The 14,287-nt window shown below is 33.7% G+C and overlaps 1 protein-coding gene across 1 annotated transcript in view; it reads left to right on the plus strand.

Annotated features, from left to right (window-relative positions):
- The window catches only part of LOC127727034 (DNA excision repair protein ERCC-6-like 2), a 57,744-nt gene extending 44,909 nt beyond the window's left edge, over window positions 1–12,835 (plus strand). Inside the window, exons 21-27 of the mRNA XM_052234428.1 lie at window positions 246–398; window positions 1,803–1,977; window positions 3,632–3,913; window positions 6,323–6,474; window positions 8,517–8,659; window positions 9,808–10,004; window positions 10,869–12,835. Coding sequence (XP_052090388.1) covers window positions 246–398; window positions 1,803–1,977; window positions 3,632–3,913; window positions 6,323–6,474; window positions 8,517–8,659; window positions 9,808–10,004; window positions 10,869–11,731 — 1,965 coding nt within the window. The 3' untranslated portion in view covers window positions 11,732–12,835. The remainder of the gene's footprint in view (window positions 1–245; window positions 399–1,802; window positions 1,978–3,631; window positions 3,914–6,322; window positions 6,475–8,516; window positions 8,660–9,807; window positions 10,005–10,868) is intronic.
- Window positions 12,836–14,287: the final 1,452 nt, after the last annotated feature.

Here is a 14,287-nt window from a genome sequence, read left to right on the forward strand (position 1 = left end):
TGAATGTTTGTGTATTGAACTTGTATTCTCTTTCACCTTAATTGGAGAAGTCAAGCAACAAGTTATAGGTAAGAATCAGTTATTTCAAGAATGATTGTTTCACAGTAGCTGGTATGCCAATATGACTTCAATGATACAAGAATTTTGGGTCCTCTAGTTCAGCAGGATATCTGCTAGATGAATGTTGGAGCTGTTATCTTACTTATTTTTTACAGACTTTTATCAGATTATTGTTTATATTTCAGCAACTAGACAGTGTTGCTATACAGAATGAGAATGCCAACAGATACTTTAAAGGGATAGCGGGTGACAGAGCTCATCAAGGTGAATTGTTTGGTGTCAAGAATATGTTCCAGTTCAGGACAGGGGATAAGTGTCTCACATTAGATATCCTAAATGTAAGTTTTGAACATAATATGAATACATATACAGTCTAGCCTGCCTTAATGGTCACCTCGTTTCAGCGGTCACCTGCCTCTAAAGGCTACTTTCAGATCCTCCTAAACATTTTCTTTATATACATGTAATTTAAATCTTTTCAGCAGTCATCTGTCTAATGCGGTCAGCGGTCAACTACCGGTAATTTTGCACGGAATCGTAATTTCAACTTTTAACAACGGCCATTTTCATGTTTTTAACAACCAAAATATAATCATGACGAAAAATATATGTGTTCAGTATTGAGACAAAATGAGAATTGGCCCCCGTTTGCAACCAATATCGTAAAATAGGAGATGAATTTGTGAATTTACCATATTCCACTTTTCATTGAAAACTGTATCATCGACTTATTTATCCATGAATATTAACTATTTAGAATGTTTTCTTAGAGTACTGTAATACGCCAGTTTTATTTGTCTGCTCACACAAACAATAACTACTAATTGAAAATACTAAACAATTTCCCCCGATCCCGTTCACGTGTGGTGTCGGAATCAGATTTTATTTTTCGGAACCTCATTTAAAAGGTCACCTCTCTTTAGCGGTCACTTTTGATACTTCCCATGAGTGACTGCTTAATGCAGGTTTGACTGTATAAAGTGTCAACTTCATCAGTTTCAGTATGTTCTTTGAATCATGATAACATAGGTGGAGGAATTGAAAGCTTGTAGATATTGTAAAGAATGATAAGGCTTGAACTAAAATCAGATCAGTTTCTAATTTGTAAATAAATTATTCTTTAGAATATTCTTGCAGCAGTTAAAGATGACAGCAATGAAGATTGCACATGAAGCAAACATTTTGAATGACTGAATATTTTAAGACATTTGAGAACTTGTAAATAAAGAAATTAACAAGTGATTTCTTATCATAACTAGAAGAAGAAAAAATACTAGTAGAACCATTATTTAAAGCCTTAACTAGTCCAAAAAAAGAAACGTTAAGAAGTTATAGATTGATTGCAAAGCAACCCTCAATTGCAGAATGCCACTTTTCCTGAGAATTTCTATTGTGAAAACAAACAGGACTAAAACAATTTACTGTGCTGATAATTTTTGAAAAGTCATCAATGTGATAGAACATGTGAGAGCACAAATCTTTCTGTAATCTTTGTTAAATAGGATGATTTGTTCTCAACATTTGTGTAGTTTGTTGTTTTTGTTGAAGTAAATGATTTTAGCATAAAGATAAGTGGCATATTTCATAAGTCCAGCTGTTCAACCTGTTGTATCAATTTGCCCTTTTTTGCTTTTTTGAGAATTAAACAGATGTTTTTAACCTAATTATTACCATATAAAATATTAGTCCATCAACAGTCAATGCATTTGAGACACATTATTTTGGAAGATTATGTTTTATAGGAGAATGAGAGAGTTGAAACTGAATTAGTTGGATTTACTGTGTCTAAATATATATCTAATGATGATGAACAAAGAGAAGATAACTCTGAAGAGTCAGAAGAAGACCCAGATACAACTAATGAAGAGATAGAAGATCAAATGGATAATTCACTACTCAAATTATTTGGTATAACTGGTAGGTATTTCATGATATATTTTATTTTATAAATGGGGTAAATGATTCTTTCAGCTGTTTGTCAAGTAGAAGTTGATAGCATGGTTGATTTTGTAAAAACATGGTCTGAACAATAGCATTTTGATTGGTCTTTAATTGAATATTCATAAGACAGTCTACCAAAAAAAATCAGATTGTACTTGTCATTTTTTAAGAATAAAACATTTATATTGTTTTGAGAGTTTAAGTGCATTCTGGTGAAAACTTCACACAATTATAGGAAACCAATTAATAGGAATATGCAACTATAATGTTAAAAAGGTAAAAAGAGTCAGATGCCAAACACATAGACAGCTAAATATAAAAAGGGTGCCCTGGCCAATTACAAAATAAAGAACTATGCAGAGATCACAATTTCATGGCTCTGTTCTCCCATTTGTATTGATATGATATTTTTTTGCTATTGGCTTCCAAAAAATATTTTTGCCAGCCGGACATTTTATTTTGTCTTATCCCGATTTTAATCCTTTAAGACTTAGTAATAAAAGGCAACTATAGTAATCAGTTTGGCATCATATAAATTATGATTGACACAAAAACAATAGTTAACTTGAATTTTTGTGTAAATTCTATGTTCTGGCGTAAACTGTTAAATTGACAGTGCACCATTCGAAGTGTGCAACATCAGCGTACTTATATCTGCCTTAGACTCTTTATTTGTGCAAAATTACGCTGTCAATAACTTCACTTTCTTTTTTAAAAAGTACATTTTCCAAATACCGGATGTTAACTTGACAATGGTAAAACACAGACCAGAGACGGATACGTAAAATCCGTGTACGTTTACAAAGCACAATTTAGTTTCAGGAAAACACTCGAAATGAACGTTAGATAAAGGTATCAATGATATTTTTAGCAGTTTTGAAAATTCAGATGCATAATTAAATCTCACACCTGCGCACTTGCGCACGAGTGTTCTAGTTCAAACAACGTGGTTCTGATGATTTTTCACTAAAATCTTTATAACTACCTTTTAAAATTTTATTCAAATCACATTTGTTTACGTTTTCTGATTATCTAAATCTTTGACTAAATTAATTAGCTGCAAACCGCTGAAATTTAAGAAAATAACTTTCAAAAGACCGATCAATGTCTGGTACAAGATAGTTTACCTGTCGCCTGTACAGGTAAATTTCAGCTGTCAGAGAACTAATTAACCTTGATTGTAATGTGAGGGAATTAAAGTAGGGTTTGTTTTGATAGTAATTATCATCATCATGATCATATCACTTATATGACCGGAAATGTATATCTGTTTAAAGCAAAAGGTCCGGTCAAAAAGATTGCAAAAACTTCATTTTTTTCGCAATACCTATGTTAAAATGTCTGTTTCAGCATCAACACAACAAGTCATTTATATAATTTACCGGACAAGTCCGGAAAATATGACCGTTTTGGAAGCCCTGTTGGAACCCCCAAAAATGCAGTTTAAAAAATTGTTAGAAGCTTAGAGTCTACTGAATAATTTCTGAAAGTTTTCAGTCACTTGTTGAAAGATTTTTAAAAATGTGTCAATTTGTTATTAATAATAGCATATTGATTTATCAATACATTAACCTAACATGCATGTAGCTTACACTAAACTTAGACAATTATTTTTCCTTATACTCTGCAGACAGAGATGACTTTGATATAAACAGTATAGAAGATAGTGATGATGAACATTATATAGGAGATGTTGATTCTCAGGACTCGCATAGATCTGCACAGAGTAATACTGCAACCAGGAAGAAAGAAACTCCAAATAATACAGGAAGTAAAAGGACAAGTAACAGGAAAACCTCAACACCTGCTAAGTCTTCAAGTTCATTGTCTAAACAAGGCAAAACGTCTGCACCAGAAAGATCAAAGCTTAAAAAGTCATCCTCTTCATTTTCTTCAGTGTCAGATGTTTTTGGTAAGAATCTTCTATTTTTAAAATGATAAATTTGCCATCTTACTGTGAAGAATTTATCTGTATTGAAGCAACATTGTGACTTCAGACTGTTAAAATCTGATGATAAATGGACAGGCATTATAAAATTTGTTAAGTCATAGTTGGTGGTAAAGTTATCAAACAACACAACCAGGTGTCTCAAACACAAAATAGATTGAGACACAAGAAAAGTATATCTTTATTGTTTAGAATAGTAATAGCATTGTTTACAGAACAATCAACTTATAATGAAAACTCCCAGAATTTGGTGCAGAGGATAGCAACCGACTTATAAGTGGATCAACAATAATAGGTCCTTAAGAGGCCTGCCTACATTGATACGATTTCTATGCCCCCGCAACTGAAAGTTGGGGGCATATTGTTTTACCCCTGTCCATCCGTCTGTACTTCCGTCTATCTGTCCTTCCGTCCGTTGGTCCCATTATGGGTATATAGCTGTTCCAGATAACTCCTCCTACAGTTTGAATGCTAGGAAGTTTTCACTTTGCTGGCTGTTTGTACATATATTAAAGGTGTGCATGTGGTCAGGGTTTTGATTTTTTATTGATATTTGCTCTTTTGGGAGTTAGTTGAACTTTGTCATTTTTTGGAGTATTTACTTGCATAAGAGGTGCATACTGTTTCTGGATAACTCCTACAGTGAACATAGACTTATGTGCTCCCATGCTCAACTTTGTGTATTTTAAAATAACCCTTTGCATCTGCGGGGACATCATTTGTGTCTCCCAGACGCAATAATATCTCAAAGAAAGTCCTACATTGACTTTGTTATAATACAGCTTCTTCAGAGTGGAGTACGGGGGCATCACTTTGTCTAGTTTTTCATGGACTCTATATATTTTTTTATATGACCGCAAAAAAAATTTGCGGTCGTATATTGGTATGACGTTGGCGTCGTCATCCGAAGACACATTGGTTTTCGCACTCTAACTTTAGTTTAAGTGAATGGATCTCTATGAAATTTTACCATAAGGTTCAATACCACAAAAGGAAGGTTGGGATTGATTTTGGGGGTTATGGTACCAACAGTTAAGAAATTAGGGGCCAAAAATAAGCATTTTTGTAACTTCCAGACATAACTTGTGTGTTAGTGTATGGATCTCTCTGACATTGTACCACAAGGTTCCATATTACAAAGGGAACTGGTGGGATTGATTTTGGGGGTAATTGCCTCAAAATTTTAGGAATTAGGGGCCAAAAAAGGATAAAAAAACAAGCATTTTTCTAGTTTCATGACAATAACTTGTGTGTAAGTGTATGGATCTTTCTGAAATTGTACTACAAGGTTCCATATCACAAAGGAAAAGCTGGAATTGAGTTTGGGGGTAATTGCCCAAAACTATTAGGAAAAAGGGGCCAAAAATAAGCATTTTTCTAGTTTCTAGACAATAACTTGTGTTCAAGTGTATGGATCTCTCTGAAATTGTACTGCAAGGTACCATACCACAAAGGGAAGGCTGGGATTGATTTTGGGGTAATTGCCTCAAAATTTTAGGAATTAGGGGCCAAAAAGGGGCAAAAAACAAACCAAAGGGCCCCATGTGAGCTTATGCCATCACTTGGCGTCCGTCGTCTGTCGTTGTCGTCTGTCATCGTAAACTATTTCAAAAAATCTTCTCCTCTGAAACTACTGGGCCAAATACCTTCAAACTTTAACTAAATGTTCCTTAGGGTATCTAGTTTATAAATTGTATCCGAAGTTTTGATCCATCGACAAACATGGCCACCATGGCTAAAAATAGAATATAGGGGTCAAATGCAGTTTTTGGCTTATATCTTAAAAACTAAAGCTTTAAGAGCAAATCTGACATGCGGTAAAATTGTTCAATTGGTCAAGATCTATCAGCCCCGAAATTTCATGACGAATTGAACAACCCATTGTTGGGTTGCTGCCACTAAATTGGTAGTTTTAAGGAAATTTTGCAGTTTTTTGTTATCTTGAATGTTATTATAGATAGATATGTAAACAGCAATAATGTTCAGCAAAGTAAGATCTACAAAAAAGTTAATCTGACCAAAATTGTCAATTGACCCCTTAAGGAGTTATTGCCCTTTAAAGACAATTTAACACAATTTGTTCATCAAGTTTGCTAACATTTAAAAATCTTCTCCTCTGAAATACAGGTGAGCGATTCAGGCTCTTGAGAGCCTCTTGTATTACACCTTATGATAGTAAATACATCATTCATAGTGCTCGTCTTTGGAATAAACAATTTAGCAATTAAGACAATGTATACAACTCATGTTGGTATTATATCAACCCTTGTTATATGGTAGCTGCTGTCATGTTTTATTATTTTGAATAAGAAAAAAATAATCATGGATATTAATGAAAGTTGAAGATTATGTTAGGTTCTCTCTTCTTCATAGATCAGTGTGGTGTTGTGCATGTTCATGAAAATCGTCAGTTGGTAGGTGGCAGCAAGGCTGAGGATCACATGACAAAGTGTGCCATACAGGATGTGTATGAATTGCACCAGAACTCACAGATACCTGCTGGGTATTGTGAACCTATGTCGGAGGTAAGATACTGCTATAATACTGAAGGTCACATGACAAAGAGTGCCATACAGGATGTGTATGAATTGCACCAGAACTCACAGATACCTGCTGGGTATTGTGAACCTATGTCTGAGGTAAGATATTTGCAGTGTATTGTGAACCTATTTCTGAGGTAAGATACCTGCTGGGTATTGTGAACCTATGTCTGAGGTAAGATACCTGCTGTGTATTGTGAACCTATATCTGAAGTAAGATACCTGCCGTGTATTGTGAACCTATGTCTGAGGTAAGATACCTGCTGTGTATAGTGAACCTATTTCTGACGTAAGATACCTGTCGTGTATTGTGAACCTATGTCTGAGGTAAGATACCTGCTGTGTATTGTGAACCGATGTCTGAGGTAAGATACCTGCTGGGTATTGTGAACCAATGTCTGAGGTAAGATACCTGTCGTGTGTTGTGAACCTATGTCTGAGGTAAGATACCTGCTGTGTATTGTGAACCAATGTTTGAGGTAAGATACCTGCTAGGTATTGTGAACCTTTGTCTGAGGTAAGATACCTACTGTATATTGTGAACCTATGTCTGAGGTAAGATACCTCCCATGTATTGTGAACCAGTAGCTGAAGTTAGATACTGCTATATTATTTACTTCTTATATTAAAAAAGGAGAAGCATAACTAACACATAAGTTAACCATTTGTCTACAAAGTTTAAAACTTGAATATAAACTATTGCTGTTTCCTCTAAATAAATATAAATATAAAAGTAAGAAGATGTGGTATGATTGCCAATGAGACAACTCTCCTCAGAGGCCAAATGACATAGAAATTAACACCTATAGGTCACTGTGCGGCCTTCAATAATGAGCAAAACCCATACCACATAGTCGGCTATAAAAGGCTGTGAAATGACATATGTAAAATAATTTAAACGAGAAAAAACTAACGGCCTAATTTATGTACAAAATAATGAAAAACAAATGTGATATACAGTAACAAACGACAACCACTGAATTACAGGCTCCTGACTTGGGACAGGCACATACAGAATGTGCGGGGTTTAACTAGTTTGAAGGCGCCAACCCTCCCCTAACCTGGGACAGTGGTGTAACAGTACAACATAAGAACAAACTATAAAAATCTGTTGAAAAGGGCTTTAACTCATCAGATCGATACGAAGCAGAAATACATCTAACTCAAAAACACAGACGTGGCAGGGTACTTGTACATCCAAACAACAAAAAGACACTAAGTACAGATCTGAGAGTACTCGCAGTTACTGACAGCTAGTTTAAAGCCAATAACAACTAATAAAAAAAATCATGCATCTAAGACTAAAATATCAATCAGTACACATCCAACATCCAATGGATTTAGTGTCAAGATGTCATTAACAGTCAGAGAAAAATATGACCTTGTGCAATGCCAAAATAAAGGTATCGACAGATTGTAGAGCCATGAATGTATGTTTATAATTTATTTTCACATTCCTGTCCACACAAGATACATATTTTGTTATACCCATGTTTAGATTTTCTACTTGTTGGCTTGCAGATTGTCCTCAAAATCATATAATAATACTGTTTACTGTTCATGTTTTAAAATACAGACATTCTTACCTTTTTGCAATACATTGGACTTTCATTTAAAGGGTTATCTTTTTTAATCTTTTTACATACCTGCCAACATTTCAAACTGCCCATGGGGGTTTTACATGCAAGATGGCTCTCATAGTCCTACAAAACCATTAAAAAGGGCCTTCAAATTTAGTTTAATGATGTTTATTTGCTCCTTCATACTTTTACAATCCTATACCCGTGGTAAAATTGATTGTTTTGTTCTAAATTGTGGACAAAATTACTCTTTCAAAATTTCCATTTGGGAGCTTTCATGGGGGAAATCCCCCACAAATAGTGACAGTTGGCAGGTATGTTTTTATGTTTTAATAATTTCACTCCCCACAAAGCTTAAATGCCAGGGTTACTTTGACACTTAATAATTGTTCAAATGTCCCACATGAGTTTAAATATACTTTATATGATACAGCTGTTTGTTTGTAGTCTGATGACAGTGGGATTACTGAACCTACTCCTGTAAAGTCTAGAGGTAGGAAGTCCTCAAAACCAGATCACAATACACCTACATCAGTTGTCATAGGAACCAGTAGAGTATTAATTGGACAAACTCCAAAAACTATCAGATTGTAAGTAAAAATGTTTCATAATTTGTCCTCTAATAAAAAATTGGTAATAGGATTTTAAATTGATTTTGAGGTGGTTCTTTGCTTTTGCGGCAATTGGCATTTCATTTGCGCCAATAATACAGGTAAATAGTAAGAATAATAAATCTATATTGAAAAGAGACTTTTAATAATAATGTTGTGATTCTGGCTTTGCAACTTTTAAGGGTAGATCTATACAATTTATCTCTGTTTTTTTCAGTACATTAGATATTGTAAATGTGAGATCTTTTAATAAAATACAGACATTTCCTCCTCTATTTGTCTCTGATTGAGTTATGGCAATTTTGTCAACTAGAACATGTGAACACAATACAATTTTATACATTTAAGTGAATCTCAGAATTATATGAGAAATGAGTATGAACTCATTTACTAACCCAATGCGGAGCTGGAATACTCTACAACATTTCTTATGTGAGCGTCGTATTCAGGATACATATTATATTAAACGTTTCCATTAAATTACCTGTAAATTAGTGTAAAAGCAGTGTTTATGTTTGGTGCAAATGAAATACAACCCTGTGGCACAAATGAAATACTGCATTTTGAGGAAGTAAAAAAGGATATATATAGAAGAACTCTTAAGGGTTGTGTGACTTTGTTTGTACACATTTAGATCTATATTCAGAATCTTTAAAAGAGAGGATCATATCATGTTGCATGTAAAATGTCTTCTCAATTTTTTTAGTTAGCTGCCTTCCCAAATTAGGACATTGATATGCTGTTTAGTAAGACTACACATCATTAAAATTAAGCTGCAGATACAAAAATATATAGAGGAACCAAACCTTTCACGAGATAAGCTCCCAACAACATACAATAGGGAAAAAAAGTATAAAGTTGCTTTGATGATTTATTTTAGAATCATATTTATCTATAAAGCAAACTTAAGTTAGAAAAAGTGAGGATACTTGGCAGAAGCACATGAGACTGAAATCTAAATCATTATCCAAACTTCTCAATGTAGTCAGTACATTGTACATTTTGTAATAACAAAAGTTTTAGAAATGAACCTATTTGTAGCATGCTCAAAGCTCACTTTCAAGAATGAATAAATAATCCTTTATTAAACCTTATCTTTTCAATTGATTTCATTATCTATATTTTAGAAAACAGTTTGAAGAAATAACCCAGTTCTTTGACAGTGTTTCAGCTGTTGAATTATCAGAAAGGATTTTGTTAGGGTCTACACAATCCAGATTAAAATTGCTGAAAGATTTTTACACCAAGGATAAACCTGATTTTTCTCAGATATTTAGCACAGTTAAACATGATGGTGATCAAAATGATACATCACTTGGATCAGGTGAGAAAAATATTTTATTTTGATATTTTATTCTGTGTGAGATAATCAAATATGAGATTTTAGCATGTGACTTGAATCAGATCTTAATTTCTGTAATTAGAAAGAAAAAATTACTGGCAATAGATTAATACTTGGGATGCTTAATATTCACACTTTTTCATCATAGCATATTACAAATGCTGTACTAGATCTATTTTTTTTTTTAAATATGAACAGAGAGGCTTTTTTTTCCTGTAATATGCTACTTAATCACATCATACATTGAACTATAAATGCTTTAGAACATTAACAAAAAACTTTTCATTAGCGAAGATTGTAATTTTTGGCATTGGAACAGTATCAATAGGTGGAACAAAGATTTCCAGATTTATGTTAAAATCAGTGAACATAGTGGGCATTGGGAACACATGGCAGTGCATGAGAAACTTATAATATGTTCAATTGGTCTTAGTAGATCTTATTTAATTCACTGTTTATGATGCGTAATCAGTTGTTATTACAATTTTCTGCAGTCAAAATGCTCCAAATTTTATAAATACAGCCGAAATTTGTAAACATTTCAAAAATTGATAAGTTTTTCTCACAAACTGATAAACTGAAGAGGAGTTTGTTCTTAGGATTTTTGGAAAAAATGTTTTCAAAATTATTTCAAAATAAGTTTCATTGATGGGAAGCTGAAACAGAAGTATTTATTGTGCAAATATTGTAGACATTTGGTAGCTATTCTTAGAAAATTTTATTTGCTGCTTTCTTTTTTTTTAAAGATATTTTGGTAATACCTCTAAAACCTATTGATATTACTCTTGTGACTAGATGATCTGTTTTTTGAACCTTTTCAAATATTAAATATTTTAATATTGACAGGGTTGACTAGTACAAAAAAGACAACTAATCCAGACATAAAAAGAAAGAGGCGAGTAAGACGCAAGGAAAATGAAACTCTGGGTATTTCATTTCTCGACTTTCCTGATAGCGAATCCCAAAAATTAGAATCTAAAAGTAGGATTGAAAGTGATGGAAGTCAGACAGAAAGTTTAGATATTGGAATACCTTCTACCTCATTTGCTCGTAGGAAGCCTTCGCCATCCAAGAAACCTACTAAAGGTAGATCAAAGAATAGTGTGCAGAAAAATAAACATAAAGACATCAAGGATACTTGTTCTGTTTTTACTGTTGATGAATTTACAGAAGAGAAAACTGTTGTTATTACTTCAGATAATCACTCAGATGATATTGAAGAATTATTACATAAAATTGGACATCAAGCTGATGCAAAAATCTCAGTAAAAGAAGAAAATCAAAAGGAAAGGGGAGATAATTTGTCCATCTTAGATGATATATTTTCGTCCCCAGAAAAATCAACTCAAAAACGAAAAAAGCCCCCCAAAAAGAACAAAAAGTCAGGAAAAGTAGAAAACATTGACTTTGATTCATTAACAGAAACAAGCATTACAGAGGATGAAGATTATCATTTTGCTGACGTAAGCACTTTAAAAGACGATGGGATTGATGTTTTCACTGACCCTGTTAAATGGAAAAGTCTTAAAAGACATCAGAAGGAACGTGTATCATTAGTTGATCAAATGGTGTCTGATGCTGCCGAGGACTATGACGAACTTTTTAAATCAGGGAAAATGAAAAGAGTGAAGAAATCGAATAAACAACATAGACCTGAAAACAAATCTGATAGTGATACAAATGATGACCCTTCTGCTAGTCTGTTTTAAACATTTATTCAATATTTTTGTTTCTTTTGTCTGTTTTAAGTTTTCATCAATATTTAAAAAAATTTCTGTTAACATTATCAAATCGATGGAAATTGATCTGAAGACAATGGTATTGTAATTCACAGTCTTTGTTGCCAAAAGAAAGAAGTATTTTACTACAGTACTCAAAACTGATGCATTGTTTATAATGAAGAAATAGGCTATTCAAAGGGTACCAAATCCTGTGTATTTCACGATTCATTATTATCACAAAGTAGAATTAATGCTACATTTTAGTGGCTTCTTGGGCCCTGTTTCTGTTTCTGTTTTTGTTTTTGTTTTTGTTTTAATTTTTACTCAAGTTTTAAGATTTCCATTTATATTTATTTTCTGGTTGAGTTAATGCAAAACTAAAAACAGGTAGTTTAAGTGGAGTGATACAAAATCTACTTATAAGGAAAATATATAGCTTTTGAACTATTTTTAAATGGTTTTCAGATTCGAAAAAATTTGAAAACAAACTCTTGTGAGAACCAACTCCATAATCTACCACATTCAGTATTTGTCTTTATGAACAGCAGCTCTTTTACAAATATTTACCCGTTTCCTGCACAAGATTGATATTTCCATTTCACAAACATATGTATCAAAAAATGTATGTAGCTTAGATTGAGAATTTTAAGAATCTTTAAATTTTTTAGAAAAACAAAGAATACGGGGTATCCATCAATGATATAAAATCAGTACATGCACAGCAAAAAACACTCAAAAAGCAAAGGAACAGGGTTTTATAGCTGTTCTTCATGCCATCTCTCAACCTTAAAATCTATATTCATAATATCTTAAAGACCTCAGAGTTCAGGCTTTGTTCAGGCAAATATAATTTTAATTTTAGGCCAAATAAGGCCCTTAGCATACCTCCTTTAAAAACCTTAGGTAATTGAAATTTTGATTTGATTTGACCTGTACAAAGGCTGAATCATAAATTAAAAACCATCTAACTGACTATTTTCCATAAAAAAAATGCCGATCTTCAGTTATATAGTCCTTACTTTTGTAATCTGAGGAACTTTGCTTCAATTTTAATTAATCATTGTATTGAAAAAAATAAAAAAACCTAAACAGTTTCATGCTCTATTCGCCCATGTAGTGACTAGTTGATTGCTAAGAAGGATTACCATATCCTGTTACCTTGCAGTGTTAGAGAAAGGTTACCATATCCTGTTACCGTGCAGTGTTAGAGAAAGGTTACCATATCCTGTTACCTTGCAGTGTTAGAGAAAGGTTACCATATCCTGTTACCTTGCAGTGTTAGAGAAAGGTTACCATATCCTGTTACCTTGCAGTGTTAGAGAAAGGTTACCATATCCTGTTACCTTGCAGTGTTAGAGAAAGGTTACCATATCCTGTCACCTTGCAGTGTTCAAGAAAGGTTACCATATCCTGTAACCATATCCTGTAACCTTGAAGTGCCCAGGAAAGGTAACCATATCTTGCTGTCTTTAAGGCTACTGTTTGATTGTCTAATTCTGCTCTGCAATTGTAACCCTATCTTGCTGTCTATATATGGCTACTGTTTTATTGTCTGGTTGTGCTCTGGAAGGATAACCATATCCTGCTATCAATGTGGCATATGCTTTATAGTCTCATAGTGCTCAGGAAGGGTAACCATATCCTGTAACCTTGAAGTGCCCAGGAAAGGTAACCATATCTTGCTGTCTATGTGGCTACTGTTTGATTGTCTAATTCTGCTCTGGAATTGTAACCCTATCTTGCTGTCTATATATGGCTACTGTTTTGTTGTCTGGTTGTGCTCTGGAAGGATAACCATATCCTGCTATCAATGTGGCATATGCTTTATTGTCTCATAGTGCTCAGGAAGGGTAACCATATCCTGTAACCTTGAAGTGCCAAGGAAAGGTAACCATATCTTGCTGTCTATGTGGCTACTGTTTGATTGTCTGATTATGCTCTGGAAGGGTAACCCTATCTTGCTGTCTATATATGGCTACTGTTTTATTGTCTGGTTGTGCTCAAGAAGGATAACAATATCCTGCTGTCAATGTGGCTAATGTTTTATTGTCTTGTGGTGCTCAGGAAGGGTAATCATATCCTGCTATCAATGTGGCTAAATGCTTTATTGTCTGGTAGTGCCCAGAAAGGATAATCATATCTCGCTATCAATATGGCTAATATTTTATTGTCTGGAAGTGGTGAGGAAGGGTTATATCCTGCTCTGTATGTGGCTAATATAATGTTTTATTGTCTGTATAGTGCTTAGGAAGTGTTATCATATCCTGATCTGTATGTGGCTAATGATTAATTGTCTGGTTGTGCTCATGAAAGATAATTATATCCTGTTGTCAATGTGGCTTATGCTTAATTGTCTGGTTGTGCCCTGGAAGGGTAACAATATCTTGCTCTCAATGTGGCTAATTCTTTATTGGCTGGTAGTGCTCAGGAAAGATTATATCCCACTGTCCATGTGGCTGATGCTGTATTGTCTGGTTGTGCCTGGGAAGGGTTATCATATCTTGTTGTCAATATGGCTAATTCTTAATTGTCTGGTTCTGCTCA

Source organism: Mytilus californianus, unplaced genomic scaffold (assembly GCF_021869535.1).
Source record: "Mytilus californianus isolate M0D057914Y unplaced genomic scaffold, xbMytCali1.0.p SCAF_19, whole genome shotgun sequence".
Classification (NCBI taxonomy): Eukaryota; Metazoa; Mollusca; class Bivalvia; order Mytilida; family Mytilidae; genus Mytilus; species Mytilus californianus.